This window comes from Seriola lalandi, unplaced genomic scaffold (assembly GCF_002814215.2).
Source record: "Seriola lalandi dorsalis isolate HSWRI2012SDOR001 ecotype SW California unplaced genomic scaffold, Sedor1 jcf7180002054584, whole genome shotgun sequence".
NCBI lineage: Eukaryota > Metazoa > Chordata > Actinopteri > Carangiformes > Carangidae > Seriola > Seriola lalandi.
The window spans coordinates 160444-178540 of NW_019525137.1; the positions used below are offsets into that span (position 1 = coordinate 160444).

At 40.8% G+C, this 18097-nt stretch overlaps 1 protein-coding gene across 1 annotated transcript in view; it reads left to right on the forward strand.

Annotated features, from left to right (window-relative positions):
* Positions 1 to 17020, forward strand: part of mpped1 (metallophosphoesterase domain containing 1) — an 82781-nt gene extending 65761 nt beyond the window's left edge. The window contains exons 4-6 of the mRNA XM_023418770.2: positions 3815 to 3930; positions 8442 to 8555; positions 12067 to 17020. Of these exons, the coding sequence (XP_023274538.1) occupies positions 3815 to 3930; positions 8442 to 8555; positions 12067 to 12185 (349 nt within the window). The 3' untranslated portion in view covers positions 12186 to 17020. The remainder of the gene's footprint in view (positions 1 to 3814; positions 3931 to 8441; positions 8556 to 12066) is intronic.
* Positions 17021 to 18097: the final 1077 nt, after the last annotated feature.

The window sequence follows — 18097 nt, forward strand, 5'->3', positions numbered from 1 at the left end:
CCCCCCCCCCGGATAGCATGCCCCCACTGCTGAAAAAAATCCTAGAGGAAACACTGCCTGTCTCTGCATCCCACAGACTGGCTGTTGATTCATCCTTTGACTTATAGACCCCAGCCAGGATGAGGACCCCCAAATATGCATGTAAATGCATTTTATCCTGCTCCTTCCACTTCTCCCACAAAACACGCCTTCCTTCTAGATTAGTCATTTCGAGAATGATTTCCTGTATTGAGTTGGGCATGGCCAGCTCAAAAGCTGACTTAATGTCTGTCACACAAGTCACTGTCATCCTAGTGGGCCCTGGCACTGTCTTTATTATGTTTTCTGCAGACAGTTTTGCCGGACGTATATTTGGGGATAAAGACCACTGTATTTCACTATTTTTTGATGTGAATGTCTTGCTTGGAGGAATATGAATAGCAGTTTCCTCATTTGGTTCATAATCAGAATCATCAGACTCAGAATTGACCTCAAGATGGTCTTCATCTTCAGATACATCCTACTCTATTTCACTGTCATGATCAAAGATGAGTTCCAGAGCCTCCAGGGTTGTCACCTGTTTAGCTCTGCTGCTCATTTTGTAAAGCTCTGACAGAGAGTATATCATATGTAGCTGCAGAGTGTAATGTTGGTAGGACTCCTTTGCAGAGAATCTTTATATGTTTTGTCCTGCTGAGTGTCCACTCAATGTGGGTGGAGTTTGCCAACGGGAACAGAAAAGGTTCCCGTCAAAAGTCATAACAACACCTGCATTCTCGCACTTTATAGATGAGGTCAAGAGAATAGGGAGAGGGTGTATGTGTGTGTGTGTGTGTGTGTTTGTGTGTGTGTGATTGGGGTGAAATATGTCTCACAGTTGCAAAGAAACAAATAGTCTTTGACACTTCTGACCCCTTTTAGCCTCCACTTTGACCGCCGGGTCAAATTGACCCGAACAGTATCTATGTAATATAAACAAGTGTTGATTACACTTATTAAGCCAAGCAGAAGAAGTTTCATACTGAAAAAATACTTTTAACTATTTATTTTTAGACTTTTTAACTTTAAAATGGGTCAGTTTGACCCGCAACATAACAGGAGGGTTAACTTATTGTCCTTTATCTTTTGGCCTCAGTGTTGTATTTATGTGCCCTGTGTTTTTATGTTTTTATACATCCCACTGCTGCATAACCAATAACCCCACTGGGGACAAATAAAGTCATTGATTGATTTGACCTTGACCAACATGATAAATCATAAATGCAGCTGAGTCTAAGCAAACAGAAACCAAACTAAATAAACTACCAAAGATAAAGTTAGAGTCACGTAGACCAGGATATGGACAACCAGGTTTTTCTGTTCCGCATAAAAATCAAATCCTGAATATGAAAAAAAAAAAAAAAAAACAGGATGAAGTGTTGTTAACTCTCATGGTGCACTTAAAATTAACTGAAACCACTGACTGGAAGAATAGAAATTTAGTCCAAATACTGAATATGCTTTGGAAAATGGTTGTAAATAATGTAAAGTGTAAATGATGTGCATATGATAAAACATGCAAAAGTACAATATGGTCCTTTAAGTTGACTTGAACTCCTCCATCTATGCGTTCCTCCAAGCTTATTGCTCGCTCTCTTCATTCTCATGAATCTTTCTCTTTGCTTATCTGCCCCTCTGTTCCAATAAATCACTGCCTGGTTGGTCATTATCGGGGAAAAACTCTTTACCGTTTTTCCTTTGCTCTCTTTTCATCCCTCCATTCACACTGAAAGAGTCGGGAGCATCAATCGCACCGCTGAGCTCATTCCAATTTAATTGAGACGTCCATGTTAAGATGGACATGAATATTACATTCCACAGGCCCTATTAATATGCTAAGGCCAGTTTAAATGTTTTAATATTTGCTGTGTGAATTATTGAAACTGTTTTCATAGGCAGCATCGGATCATTCGTCAGAAATGTTTAGTCTCTGATGTTCAGGAAGTGATGGAATTCTAATCGAGTGCACTCCGGCTGAAATACGCAGTAATTTCCCATGGTACACTGCTACATGCACTTGACCACCCCTCCCTCCCCTGGCAAACTCAGGGTCACCATTTTTAGCTTTCTTAATTAGAGAGAGAGAAGAAGAAGAAGAAGGAGAGTGTGTGACAGGTATTTCCTCCTATCTTCAGGCCTGTCTTTCTGCCTCCCCATCTGCCTCTGAAGTCCCCAAGCATGTCACATACACATGCACACACACACACACACTCTGGAAATTATTCTAAAAAATACTCATCTGATGTTCCACTGAGCACAGACGCATCGGGAACTGGCCATGGCGATAAAGTTGGCGTTTCAAGTGACTGCACTCTGCAATTTAAAAAAAGCCGGCTTCACGGCAACAGACGTCGTCGTCTGCAGTTGCACACACACACACACACAAATGCGTGTGGTGTGTTGGAGAGGAAGATGGATCGGAGTACAGATTGTAAGTGACATGTTAATTTCTTCTCCGTCACTCAACTCACAGCCAAGGCGTCCGCTATCACAGTAAAGGGACACAAGGCCCAGCCGTCAAGGCTCCTCTCCTTCCTCCTCTCCTTTTTCCCTCCGCTTCCTCTGCCCCGGGTACTTGTTCATACGTCCCCTGGGTAGCTGTGCATGTTTAGACACAGAAAGAAAAGGAGCTGACAGTTGTTGGTATGGGGCAGCAAAAAGAGGAGTGAGAGGTCGCACTGGATTTATGATCTTTGCTCTCTGTCTTATGGTGGAAATTACTTCACTTAAGAGTCAATACTTCGGAAATAACTAACAAAACACTTATGGAAAATAAAATGTATGTATGTATAGGAGAGAAAACATTACAGGAGTCAGAAAGTGTACAGCTCTGTATCGGTTTACAGATTTATAATATTCACACAAAGTGAAAAACATTTTATTTTATTTCTTATATTTGGTGAAGCAAGATAAAGACAAAGGAAGTGATAACATAAAAAGACATAACGTAACGAAACGTAACGTAATGTAACATAATGTAACTTAACATGACATAAGGTTGCATGACGTAACATATCATGATGTAACGTAACATGATATGACTTTAATGTCACGAAATGTAACGTAACATGATGGCATCATGTTATTGCTATAGATTTAATAATATGACATATATTTTCATTTATTGAGAGGGAGAGTGAAATAAAGGGACAAAAAAATATAGAAAATAAATAGATAATAAGGTGTTGCTTTTTTTCCCCCATTTCCTCTCCCTCAGGCAGAAAACAGGTAATTCAGGGTAGATGGGGGTAGATGGGAGGGTGGGGGGAATTTTGACCATCCATCGGTGGGAGAAGCGTGCAGCAAAACACACAGCTACTCCCGTGTCACTTTCATAAGACAAACTACCAAAGAGTCAGCATCAACATCAAACATCAAGTCAGGAAGCCAGATATTTGTGGGAGCCCCTCTCCAGGGCCATGCTGAGTGTGTATGTATTTAAGAATAACACAATTACAGAAAAACATACACACACAGAGGAGCTTACAAAGTAAATCAATGAGAAACATTCATGTTACTGTGTTCATGTTAATGTTTTTTCATCATGTTTTCTCACTGTTACACGCCTGAGTGGAAAGTGTGTTAGTTCTGTTTCCCTAAACTCCTCATTTTAATGACCTGTATCATTAATGTAAAGGTCAAAGGTTGTGTAAAGGTTGTGAACTGTATGACACCTGACCACATCTGACACTGTATATTAACCAAATTATTTGTGTTTCTTTGTGTGTGTGTGTGTGTGTGTGTGTGTGTGTGTGTGTGTGTGTGTGTGTGTGTTTGTGTGTGTGTGTGTCTGCAGGCAGCCCTGGTATTATGGTTGGGGTTTCAACCTACCGCGGGGTCAGGCTCTTCTGGACAAGTGGAACCAGGTCCCTGACAACACAGACATCCTGGTCACACACTGCCCCCCACTGGGTAAGACACACATTACAGCACACACAGACACAAACACACAGACACACACACACACACACACATACACACGCACACACAGTGCATTCAGAAAGTATTCAGACCCCTTCAGTCTTTTCACATTCATGTTTTCCCATATCACACTAAACTGAATTCCACATAATGACGAACAGAATTTAAGAATTTTAGAATTTATTTTAAAGTAAAAACGGAAATATCACATTAACACTTTGCTTTGACTCTTGAAGTTTAGCTCAGGTACAAGGCTACATTTCCCCTGATCCTCTGTGAGATGTTTCTAGACCTTGACTGGAGTCCACCTGTGGTAAAATCAGCTTATTGATACATTAGAAATCTGTAAACTTTGTCAATTTTTCAAAATGCACTAATGCAAGAAAAATAAAAAAAAATAAATGAACTAAAACCCAAGGATTTGATTGAAATTCACACTTTAGTTGACTGAGACAGAAACACTGAAGTTTTTTTTTATCAATCCATATAATCAATCATATAATCAATTCATATAAAACTTGAAAATAAGCAGCAGATATGATGATAAATAATGATAGGTGTGGTCTACTTCCCGTTGTAGATTAAATTTGTTGTTATTTATTGCCTTCAGTTTTGTCTCGTCAACATCTTGTCTTGTACGTATAGCGTGGCACACTTTGTTTTCTCTAAAGACTGTAGGTCGTGATTCAGAACAACCAATATAGTTAATCAGTATAAAATATCAATATGATGAGAATGAAAGTTAAACTTGGAAGATCCTGACAACAGGAACTGATTTGAAACAATTCCAGTCTCACTGCAGGTCAGTTACTGCTCACTGAGCTCTCAGCTGAACTTTGGCGAAGTCCCGACACCAACATTCAGACAGCAGATAAAGTTTAACTCTGGCCTTTTCGTTTGTACCTTATGTCTTTAACATCAGTTAGCTACAGCTGAAGGTCTTTAAAGATGACAATTACAGCACCACTCACCTGAATGTTTTACATGAGTGTGATAATGTGATAATGTACTCTGACAAATACCCATGTCCCTCTTGCTGTCGGATTGATCCAACAATACACCTGTAGTCAGAAATATGAAGAGGTGATTCACTGCACAGTTTTTAACACTCATTCACTCTGGGGTCGAGATAGGATGTCAACTCATTTAAAGTCTAATGTCTACCACACACTAAGACTCTGAAAACACTCAATTCTGACATCTAAAGACAATGAGTCATCAGTCATAGAGTTTTAGCCTCACACTATAAGATTTTGTAAAGACTGGGGATCTTACAGATCTTATTATTGTTATTATTAGTATTATTATTATTATTATCACTTTGTATTTATGATTTCCTGTTTTATTTTGAAAATATTTCCCCTGTGTCTCGTTACCCTTCCCTCCCTCATGTATTTAATGCTGGCCTCACACCAAACAACTCACAGTCTTGCTCCTCCTTTACTTTCACTCACCAACACTGGAAAGTGGAAAGTTTTTTGGTGTGAGGCTGACATAAGTGGAGTCATGAGTCAGTTCAGCTGAGGAAGTCCAGCTGCAAGTCTCTGATTATGTCAAGAAGCCAAAAGTCATCAGAGTTCAAGTCATGTGACCTGAGATGATTCCACACCTCTGTGAATAGGGGACATTGCAGTGACATCGCTCCACATGTTTTTTTGTTTTTTTAAAAATAGAATGTAAATTCCCCAGAGGACATGACCACAGTGTCCTCAACAGTAGTCAACAAGTATGTCAACACACACACTCACACATACAGTATGTATTGTACATGCACCATACAGATACATGCATATCTACCTACTGTACACACTGTCTGTGGATGGTGAATGAGAGACAGCAGTGAAATGACTCTAATAAATCTCAGATGAATCATCGTCGTGTTGAATGGATGAGTAAAAGGTGAAGGTGATCAAAGCAGTGACTCAAAGTCCAGTCAGCTCATCCCGTCCCCCTCCCCCCACTATTAGCCCTCTCAGTGATCACCTCTCAGCTCCTGCATGCTTTCATCCTCACACACACCAACATCACAAGAGTCTGAACAAACACAGATGCTCGCGTACAAGCTGACTGACATCCTGGACACACTTCACTGTCTCGACCACTTACACACAAGCAGACAGAGACACACACACACACACACACACACACACACACTTTCACACCTCATCTCCCGCTGCAGCTGTGGTGTTCAGATGAGTGTGTGTGATTGATTTCTGTGTCTGCGTCTCGGCTGCGAACACAGCCATTTATTTTCCATTCAGCTTAGCCAAGTGTCTCCATCTATCTGCTTGTAAGCCACCGGCATATGGAGCAGCTACAGCAGGCTACTAATGCATGAGACGTGCGCGCACACACACACACACACACACACACACACACACACACACACACACACACACACACACTCACACATACACTCACACATATACACAAGCACTCAGTGCAAGACTGATGCGAACGGTACGAGAGAGACAGAAAGAAGGAGAAAGGCAAAAAGGAATGGAGGACAATAAAGCTACAGGAGACGAGAAAAGACATTCATTTTAAATATATCTTTGAAAAAGGAGAAACGAAAGATGCACAAGAAGGTGAAGGAAAAATAAGTGTGATCAAGATGTTTCGCACTGCAGCAAACGTCTTTTATGAGGCGCGATAAAGCAGCAAATCGGTGGCTAGAGAGGAAAAATATGGCCTCTTTATCTGGCTGTGAGAAAGAAGTTAACAGCAGAGAGAGAAATAGAGAAAGTGAGACAAAATGAGTGAAACAGGCTCAGTGCCCAAAGCAGCAGCTGCTTTGAAACAAGTGGCACTTTAGAGCAAACTACCCTGAGACACAAAAAGCCCTCGTAACTTCTCACTTCACTTCAACCATCTCCCAAGGCTTGTAAAAGAACGCACTTACAGTTTTAAGGCATTATATACCTGAACTGATACGTAAAGTGTGTTTTTACAGGTAGACACATTCAGAGGACAAAGGAGTCAGACATTTTACTGGCATGACTGATTCACTGCCAGCTGAGAACATGGAAGTTTTTATGTCTGTGTTATGTATGAGAAGGTCCATTAACTCTGAGATTTTTAGCACTCTGGTAATAAAAAATAAAAAACTGTAAAGAATCTTAAAGTCATCCCTGAAGAGGTTTCTCTCTTTCCCTTTCTTTTTGCCCCTGAAGATCAGCTGGAAGACAACGAATCATAAGACTGACTTCTCTTCACCGTGGGCATATCCAATATGCCCTTTAGGGCTGGAGATTTTACATGGAGTAGCCCTTGAAGTAGCAATCTTGAAGATTTTCATTTAAATAAATGTCTGGTAAGTCACTGTCTGTTACCAAATGAGGTAACACAATGGTGACTGAGCCTATGACCCACAGATGAAAGTATTGCGATATTTATATAGTTGTTTGATTATTATGAACAGGGTGTCTGAAGCCAGTGCTGATCCAAACCGACAGCAGAATGCAGACCTATGTCGTGCGCAGCATAAAATCAGATCACGGTTCCTCAGAGTAAGGTGGAATACCTTACTTACCTTACCTTTTTTACAACAACAATAGTTTGTTTTGCTGCCCTCAGAACTCTATGTACTTTTGTATTAAATCCTATTTACTCTTACAACCAGTAAGTACAGCAGTCAACCAGGACTGAAATCTTTAAGATGGCCTTGAGACTTGAGATTTGGCTTGGACTAGTCATTTAAGACTTGAGATTTGACTTGGACTACCTAAAGACATGACTTGGACACTTTAAGACTTGACACTTTAGTCTTATTTCACTTTCTTTCCCTTTTTGATTATTTGTGCTCGTGTTAAATTCGCTTTCTTTTTCTATCTTCCTGTGTTAACTTTCTTACTCCTGCCTGGGCTGAGCGACAGCAGGCGGGGAAGATGGAGACATGAGCTCCTCAGTCATTTTATTTCTCCAAGTTGATGCTTTTATTGACTCAGCATCAGTGGCATCCCTCCTCCACAGAGTAGCCACTAAATCATATACAGTCCCTGCTTCATCCTTGTCACACACACTGTGAAGTCTGCATCTGTGTGTGGCTGTGATGGATCTTTATTTTCCACGGCTGCTTTCTAAGAGTCTCTTTTATTTTGTGCTGCAATCTGCAGTTTGCCATTAGACAAGGAATCTGAAATGAAGAGCTTCACCCTAAAATGTGATATATCACTTTTTGAAGGGAGAAGAAATTTATAAAATTCCTGAAGATACTTTCATCCAATCACCACAGCACCATCAAAAATCATACCAACACCCATTAAATGCATTATTGATATGATCAAAACATTATTGCTTTCAGTAATGATAACATTTAAAAAAGGATAAAAGGAAACAGGTCATTGTTATTTTTTCATGACAAATATTATAACACATTTATTCCAGTGGAAAGCTTCTGTTTCACCACCTCGTTGTGTCATTGTTGGGCCTCAGCTCTTCATGTGGCCTGCTGCTGTTTGCCACCTCAGGAAGAAGCTTGATTGTCATGTGACTGTGTGCAGGTTTCCTGGACTGGGTCCCAAAGAAAATGCAGCGTGTCGGGTGCATGGAGCTCCTCAACACAGTCCAGAGGAGAGTGCAGCCCAAATTACATGTATTTGGACACATTCATGAAGGTACATACATCTTTCCAACACACAGTACAGGGTCATGTGATACATTTTCATTTGTACACAAGGTAAATTGTTTGTTTAAATACAGAGAGTTGGTTAGTTGTTGTCATGAGAAATAGAAAATTTGATATTCTGCGAAAATGTATTTGCTTTGAGTTCATACATATTCACAAATACAAAAGTATAATACTCCAGTTTGACTGTCAGATGCTTTTTTTCTGCTATTCTGTTATTTTCTGTTGTATTATTATTATAATTGTTATTGTTAGTTATTGTTATTGTTATCATTATATTAGTGTTTTTCTTCCATTCACCTTGAATTGTATTTCTTTTCTATATAACAACCAAACAATATTTCATTTTAATATAATTATATTATTTCTTCGGGTAACATTACAAACTTTTGTAAATCCAAAGGCTCTGACTGTGAATAAGGTCTCAGTGTTGGCTCAGGTTTGATTTAAAGTTTTTACTACAGCCCTGGTACACACACACATACACACACACACACACACAAACACATACACACAAGCACAAACACAAACACGTCTGATTGATACTGTTTCCTCATGAGCGTGTGTGTTTTTAATTAGAGTACAGTTGAACCATTTTTCCAGGCTGACATCGAAAGGCAGCAGTTTACACACATGAGTCAAAGCTGCGATGCAGGGACAGCGTCAGGGCTGGGGTCTCAGGGCTGGGGTCTCAGGGCTGAGGTCTCAGGCCTGAGGTCTCAGGGCTGGGGTCTCAGGGCTGGGGTCTCAGGGCTGGGGTCTCAGGGCTGAGGTCTCAGGCCTGAGGTCTCAGGGCTGGGGTCTCAGGGCTGGGGTCTCAGGGCTGGGGTCTCAGGCCTGAGGTCTCAGGGCTGGGGTCTCAGGGCTGAGGTGAGGGGGGACGGCTGGTGATCCTGAAGACAAGAGAGACTGCAGGCAAATAAACTAGTTAACAAACAAACAAGGCAGGTTAATTCACTGAATTCAACATCATAGTCTATTATAGTTGTTTTAAACTGAATGAAATCCTCTTAGATTTCAAAGCCATGTAATCTGGAGACATTATACATCAGTTTTTATGAGTAAAGGTATTAAAGTGAGTATTAGAGAACAGCTGAGCTTCCATGTCCCTATCAGTATTTCATCCAGGCCAGCGAGGGCAGAGAGGCCATCTCCCAGAACTGAGGACTGCTTTTTTTGGGGTTATCAGGTCAGTGCTGGGCCCCAGGAGCAGCAGCCCCCCATCAGAGACAACCAGATTAGAAACTAGATCAGATTTTACAAGAGGAGAAATGGGATGAAAGCAGCCGCTCTCTTCATTAATGTGGAGAAGGAAGGTGGAGAGGAAGAAATGATTCTGTATTCTGTGTTTTGTATTCATGTATTCCACATTTGAAAGGACCAACACACATGCACAGTTTTGTTCCAGGAGTGACACCTACACTTAGGAAATCCCTGATAGTTAAACTGTAGTACTTTGTGAAGCATAAGTTAACTACATCTCATAAAGTGGCAGCACTTTACATCTATGTTGATCTAAAATGCTTTTGAAGCAGAGGGAGTCGTGTTAGTATCTCACTCTGATGCTGTACATGTAGAAAAGAGTTTTCCTCCTCTGCTGATGCTGAGGCTAATTACTGTTATGTGTTGTGCACATCTCAACTCTTTGGTTGTCCCCATCAACTACTGCATTACAACTGTTATTCTCCATGTGGTACACAATATGTTTTCTTTGATTAAATCTGGGCATTTGACACATCAGACCTGGTCCAGATCAAAAGCCACCAGACTTAGACTTGTCAAATCTGGACTACATTAACAAGGAGTGTTGAGACTGGTTAAAACACCAATTAAGATTTGTGAAACCCTTATTCCATATGTGAAAAACAAGGTTCATTGGTTTGTTTCCATCTAGACCGCATCAGCCCAGGTCTAGATAAAAAAAATCCACAAGAATTAGACCTGTCAAATCTGACTAGAATATCCAAGGGAACCTAAGAACAATTTGTGAGATCTTCATTCTTTTTATGTAAACAGAAAACAGTGATTTCATTTATTTTACCGTATACGTACCACAGTGGACCAGGTCTAGATCAAAGAACATTTTACCTGGACTTATGAAATCGAGATCAGGGTCACTGTTTAAAACACAGATTTGTGAAACTTGTTTTGCAAAAATAGTTTGAATAGTTTTCTAACTATGTCAAGACTTTAACGAGAATGTTGAACACCTTCACAACAATATGTGGTGTAACAAACTAAGACTTGGTGGCTCAGGATTAGAAGTGAAGTTTTCCTTAACCTTCCCCTTAACTGCTGTACCACTCATTCTGATTGATCACCTACACTATCATTACTGACCAGAGGAAACATCTCTGTTCATGATTGACTCTGTGCTCTAATGGATCACAGTGGGTCCATTTTAGTGAGATGTCCTTATATGATTAAAGCAGTAGGCTTGCTAAGTTTTACTATTTGTTTATAGTGATGATAGGTAAAGAGTTAAAGAGTTTAAGCTCTACCAAATATCTCCCACACTTACTTACATAACTGTGGAGCCTATTTAACTAATGTTTCCTCACAGAATTGTTTTATAAGAAGAACACATGATTGTGGTTCTAAATATTCAATCAATATTCTCTAATCAGAAGAATAAAATACTTTCTTCACTGCTTTGTTGTTCCAAACATGGTCCCATCTTCAGGTCTCATAGTGGTGTTCTGCACAAATGTGGCTCCCAGATGACCAGATCATGACACTTGTACTGCAGCGCTCTTCTGGTTGACCTCCCTTCATGAGTGAAGCCCTTATAGATGACCTACAATGCAGCAACCCATCTGGTCTTTGATCAGATGTCACTCCGTTGTTCATCGACCTCCACTGTCTACCCATGACCATCTGAATCAGATTCAGTCACTAATGCTGCCTCCAGAGGGATTTCTGGGTCTGCTCCATCTACTTGAATTCAATCATACAGACTTACGCTCCTTCTCAGCCACTGTGTTCCTCCAATGAATGTGGTCTGTCATCACCATCCTGCACACAAGACAGTCTCAGTCCAGACTTTTCTGGTCTGTGGTTCTCTGACGGTGGAACAGGCTACACAAGTCTATCAGAGCAGGGGCGTCCCTCTCTATCTTCAAGACTCTTTAATATCTAACTAGAACTTACTACAAACTTTCACTGCACTTCTTTACCTGATCTCCTTCACTCATAGATACTTAGTACTTACACAAAGGTCTTCCACTGCACTGAAGCTGCACTGATGTCACTTTGTTATGATTTGTTTTTACTCTTAAATAACAACAATATGGAAAAATAGAGATATCAAAACAGAAGCTGATCATGTCAGAATAAAAATTAGGACATTTACTTTCTCCAGTCCTGAATACAAAACAGTCATCATCAAATGCACAGCTGTTGCCTGTTGTTTGGTTTATTTCGTGCCCAATAAAGGTCAGTGACCAAACATTTCTTCCTCAGTAAACTTCTTCTTCTCTCCTGCTGTCACTGCTCCCCAGGTTACGGTATGATGACAGATGGCACCACAACGTTCATCAATGCCTCAGCCTGCACTGTCAACTTCCTGCCCATGAACCCACCCATTGTCTTTGACCTTCCCAACCCCAGGACCACATGACTAGAGGAGGCTGGCAGCCTGACGCTTACCGCCAATCAGGAGAAAGGAGGAGCTAGAGGAAGTAGGTGAGGTCAGCAGGCAGAAGGGAAGTGTGTAAATATTAGGCAGGTATGTTTTTAACGTGACATGAACGAGGACTGGAGGACTGCAGGACTGGAGGACTGGAGGCTCACTCAAGTTCATTCATTCATTCATTTTCTACCGCTTATCCTCTAGTAGGGTCGCGGGGGGGCTGGAGCGTATCCCAGCATCTTTTCGGGCGAGAGGCGGGGTACACCCTGGACAGGTCGCCAGTCCATCGCAGGGCAAACACATAGAGACAGACAACCATTCACACTCACAGCCACACCTATGGTCAATTTAGAGTATCCAATTAGCTTAGTCCCCATTTGCATGTCTTTGGACTGTGGGAGGAAGCCGGAGTACCTGGAGAGAACCCACACAGGCACAGGGAGAACATGCAAACTCCACACAGAAAGATCCCACGGCCGAGCCGGGACTCGAACCCGGAACCTTCTTGCAGTGAGGCGACAGCACTCAAGTTATTAATGTTATTTAATGTGCCATTGTTTCTTCATCAGTAACTGAAATTAAAAGCAGACGAATGAGCAGTACGTGGACAAATGGCCATGTCTCTGTGTTCTCCTTGACTGCACTGACAACCCCACACCTGTCCACAGGAGAGTGTCAGTCCGACTCAGCACTGGAACATTTGCCAGAGGGATTTTCACTGGAGTTTCCTCCCTTCCTACTTTTAAACATTAATATCCCATCTCTCTCCTCATTTCTTCCCCTCTCTTTCGATTGCCCAATCCCTCCCTTATCTTACTCCTGTTTCTCTCCCGTCCTCAGGCCCACAGCATGCTGGAGTGTGTGTGTGTTTTTTTTTTTTTTTTGCCAGCATGTGTGTGTATGTGAGATCAAAGCAAGCGTGTGAGGGCAGCGAGAGGTCTCTGCCACAGGCTGTGTGAGAATCGGGGTGTCAAACATGTTGACATCACTCCCCTGGGCCTCATTACAGCCCTCAGTAAGCCTCTTAACCGGCCGAGGAGAGGACGCAGAGGAAGCCACTCGCTGCACTTCCAGCCTTTTTTCCCTCCTCTCCCTCTTCCTTCCATGTAGCTCCCCGTTTGCCTTTTCAACTCTTCCTCATTTTTTCCCTCCTCTCCATCCTTCACGCTGTGAACAACTAGCTCAGCTTTTTAGTCTTGACTGGGAGGTTGGGCTTTTTGGACTTGGAAAGGGTAGCAGGTAACATGCAATGTGAAGGTGCTACATGCTAATGCTACACCTGAACAGTGGCAGTGGTTTCATGGACACACCTCCGTGTTGTTCATGGCTGACATGCAACTTTTTATCCTTTGTCCAGAGGAGCGAAGCTGTACCTAAATGTCTATGTAAATGTTCTTGTCAATGTAAAAAAAAAAAAAAAAAAAGTTTTCTTAAACATTTACAAGTCGTTGCTATGCTTTTCAAAAACCTGTGAAGTATTTGTGTCTGGAAACGTGTGGTTATTACATTTCATTTGGTCTATTTCTTAGTAATGTAAATTCTCATTATGGTATTTTCTTCTGTGTGAAGCTGCTCAGGCCCATTTGGTGATTATTAACTCTTTCATGTCCCTAAGCAAAGAAGAGCTTTTCATTTATTTTCCTTTGCTCTATTTTCCGAATAAGGCTGTTTCCAGTCAGAGTCTGAGCGTGCTTAGCATAGCACGTCACACTTTGATCTCCCCGCTCTCCGTGATTATGTATGAATGTTCCCCAGAGCTGCAGTTTACTCCCGCTTTACTCGCACTTCTTCTGCACATCAGCCTTCATTGTGCCAACTGACGTCTTAATGTTTGCAAATGGGCTAAAGAGGACAGAGAAGTTGGTGGGAGGTGTGAGCACAACAAGCAAGTTGATGACTGAGTGTATGTATGTGTTATGCTATTCTCATCCAGACCCTGGTTGAGGTTAAGGTTATAATTAGGATGATGTTCAGGGTTAGGTCTGTACAGAGAGATACTGGAGTCTGAGGAAACACGAGCAGAAACAGAAATTAAATTCACCAGTTAGACAACACACACGTCTGGTGTTTAATTTATATATCAGCAGGTCCTGGAACATTTGTCTTTCATCAACACCACAGGCGCCTGGGCAATGGAGCAAATGCACCACCATTATTCACTTAGGGGGAGCAACTTTTTGTCTTTACAGAAATAAACCTATCATCAGACAGTCCCTGCAACCAGCTGGTTATATCTGAGCAGCCTATTTCGAGCATTTTACTATTTAGAGCAACTTACAAAACAAGTAAAACAAATGTTGGACCATTCTTTGAGTTGGTTCAGTCCAACCTGTTTCCCACAGCATTGGCTGTTAATCAAGTGTGTCAGGAGTTTGTTTACAGACTTGAGGAACATTTAGCTTCTCTGCAATCACTGAAAAGAGAACATCGGAAAAGACAGGCTAGCTTATTGTGAATGAAGCTGCTTGGCACCACTGACTAAAGCCAAACTTTAAATTAGCTGAACTGCCAAACCAATCTGTGAGTCAGCATAGTTTTAAGCAATGTCCCATTGGTTAATATCTTAATTTAATTGCCAACATGCAGTCATTTTAGTAAATATGTGTCCAAGCTCTTGTGACAGAATCCATAAGTAAAATATGACACCTGCTACCAAACTGTTTGTAGATCTTTACTGCACCAAGCTTATCAGAAGTTTTATATTTTTTATAATTTATTGATATTTCATCTAGTTTTCAAGAACTAACATTAACTGATTCATCCAAATATCATAATTCAGTTTGAGTTTGGGAACAGGTCTACTGAGATGTTTTGAGTCCAACTCAAAGGGGGCACCACAAATACCAAAAATGTTAACACCAGCAGAGAGAATTTCACCAATGAAAATGCTATTGGCACAAGTATCAACCTAAAATCTGAAGTGTCATATTGATTAACCAACAACTCCTCCAACCTGAACAACCAACCCTCTGATACGACCCATAGGAGTGTCTCCTGAAAGAGCCCTGCTACTGCGGCAAGCATACCAGACCTCAGTTGTCATGGTTACAATAATAAACACAAGGACTGTACCAACAGTGGTCAGGTTACTATAATTAAGGTCATGGCTTGGTTAGGTTTAGGAAGATTGTTGTACTTGCTGAACATTAGACAATTCTCTTTGCTCCTGTCATTATAACTACAACCACTACATGTCACCTAGCAATAAAACGTATCTATGGGTCACAATAACCTGCTGCACAGATGACGCATGGGCTAATTATTTATAGGATAGGCTCAGATTAATGCAAGTGGGTGGGGCCTATTACATATTTACTCAAGATGCTTTTCATCAATCCTGATTAAACTGACCAAACATCCTGTGTTGTCTCTTGAACATACACATCGAGTTTCATTCACATCTGATGAAGGTGGAACACTATTGAATTGCTGCAGACTCTGTGATGATGAAACAAGTGTGTGATTGGTCTCATTTAAACCAGCTGATGTCACTTCGCTCTGATTGGTCAAACCTGAAACCTTGGGGTTTCAGGTAGAACACAGAAAAATACAAAGGACCTGAAACAGTTCACAAAGGTTTTTATTCAGTTGATCAGTGTCACTCAAAAGTGAAAGTATTCAACTACTAGGTGTGTGTATACAGCATGAATAAATAAAAGCTGTTGGCTAATGAAACTGTGATGAAGGTTAAAAACAGTCATGTCATACGAACTGTCTGTTAAACAGAAATGTACTGTTAACTGGGTTCTTTAATTGCTGTGAAGTTACCATAACATTTCCTCAGATGTTTCACATTAAAAGCGTACGTCTTGATTATTAAAAAATAAAAAAGGTCCTACTTTATTAAGTGGTTTTGGAAGTAATGGTGATGGTTCTTTGTTGAATGCTGGATTATTGCGATCTTCCTTAAAGAACCTGAACTTCAGGAGATTTTAGATCAGATCAGGGTTAGAGGTGATAGTTTGAATCTAGCCAGTGGAAGGTCAGTACAAGCACAATAAAGGGTGTATGAGTCTTAGTGAATGTATTTAATAAAAAATAGAAAAAGAAGAGAGTACAAAGACAGGGAGTGTTCAGCCTCATCATTTAAAACACCAACTTAATTAAAGTCCATGAAGAGGAATGTTCCATGAAAGGAATAAAGGGAACTATTAAAAAGCAGAAGATAGGAGGAAGTGTGATGAAAAGCTGTGTGTTTGCTCTGACTCTACACTTCCACTCCTCATTTAAATGTCTCTCACTTTGATGCTCTTCTGCTTCAGTAGCTGTGTTCTGTGTTTCCTGTTTTTTTTCCAAGAGAAGAAAATAGTACTGTAAAATTTCTTGATTTATTTTGTGAGGCATGCTTAAAAGAGTTAATGACTTCTGCTACTCAGACAATCTGCATATGAAGAGTTTTATTCCAAAATGAGATACCCGCCTTTTGAAAAGAGGGGCTTACACGGACAGGATGATTGACAGCTAAACTTGAAAGCAGATTGCAGTGGTACTTTTTAAAGGACTGTGAGTAACTTGTGTCCTCTGTGACATTTTTTACTTGCTGGATCTTTCATATTTAAACAATACTGGGTAGTTTTGAACCTCAGATCTTTTTTTTAATTGGATGTATAGCATTTTGGAATGAAGGTGTTCATATGGTGTTGTATTTTGCCATAGCTGTTGGGGACTTTTCTCTTTTTTTAAACTGTAAAATAGACCCAACAGCTGCAGAATTTTACTGTGTTGCTCCTGGAGACAACTCTAAAATGTAAAGTACCTTTCTTTCTTAAAACCATAAAGATTCTGACAGATTATTCACTGATTGAATAAAACCTTATCTGTGACCCATGGATCATGCTTCGTTATTTCCACCCTAGCTCTTCCCTTTTGTCTCTCCTCTCTATTATTTCTGCTTCTATAATAAAAAAAAAGAAATTAGAGGTGGTGAGGAAACTTTTCTCATCCTGCTTCTTCCCTTTTGTTCCAATCAAAGGCATCTGTGTCTCATATCAATTATAGAGCCCAGAGCAGCAAGTTAATTTCCAGTAGCTAAACCCTCACAGCTCCGTCTCTGTCCCCCGTTTTGTTCTGCAGGTCTTCCACACCTCTGCACATTCTAATGAGAACCCTCGTTCAAATAATTACATTAGTAATCCCAGGGGAGACTGGGTAATTTATTCACGGATGGCTTTTTACTTTGCCATTAATACAACTAGCTTTCACATGCTCTTGTCTTCCTCCGGCTCCCTCCTTCCCTCTTTTCTCACTCTGCCTCTCCAACCACAACACCGAGCTCTCTCTTTCAGTTCTCGTCTGTTTCCATCTGCTCTTCCTTCACTCAGTGTCCTCAGTTAATGATTCCCAGCTCTCCACATTTTCTCACTCCTCTCTAAGTGCTACAGTGTGTCTTGCTGCAGCCGTTTTTCCTTTGAATGAACGGCAGACGTCCTCTCTATCTCCTTGTCATCCATCTCACTTCACACTTCCTATCTGAACAAAAGACGCTGCCCGCTGCTTCTCTTCGCCTGCGTCATTAAAAATGCACTTTATGTGATTGGCTTTGGAACACAAATCAGTGTCAAACAGTCAGTCAGCAGACATATCATTTATCAGTGCGTCCTGGTTAATCTTTATTTTTCCATGATTTTCATTTTTTTTCCCTTGATGGATTTATTTGTCATCGCAGTGGTAGATCAAATTTGAAATTCTAAAGTCCTGCTGCTAAAGCCGGATTAACATTCAGTCAATTTAAGAATATGCAGCATGTCAGCATAATATTATCCAGGTGTTATTACTGAAGGTGTTCAGATCTTTACACAGAGCCTCTGTGGCTTTAAAGAGTAACTTAAACAAAGTGTTTCCCATTCTCTCTGGTGTCAGGTGTTACACCTCTGATCACCACCTCCTGCCCACTCCCTGAC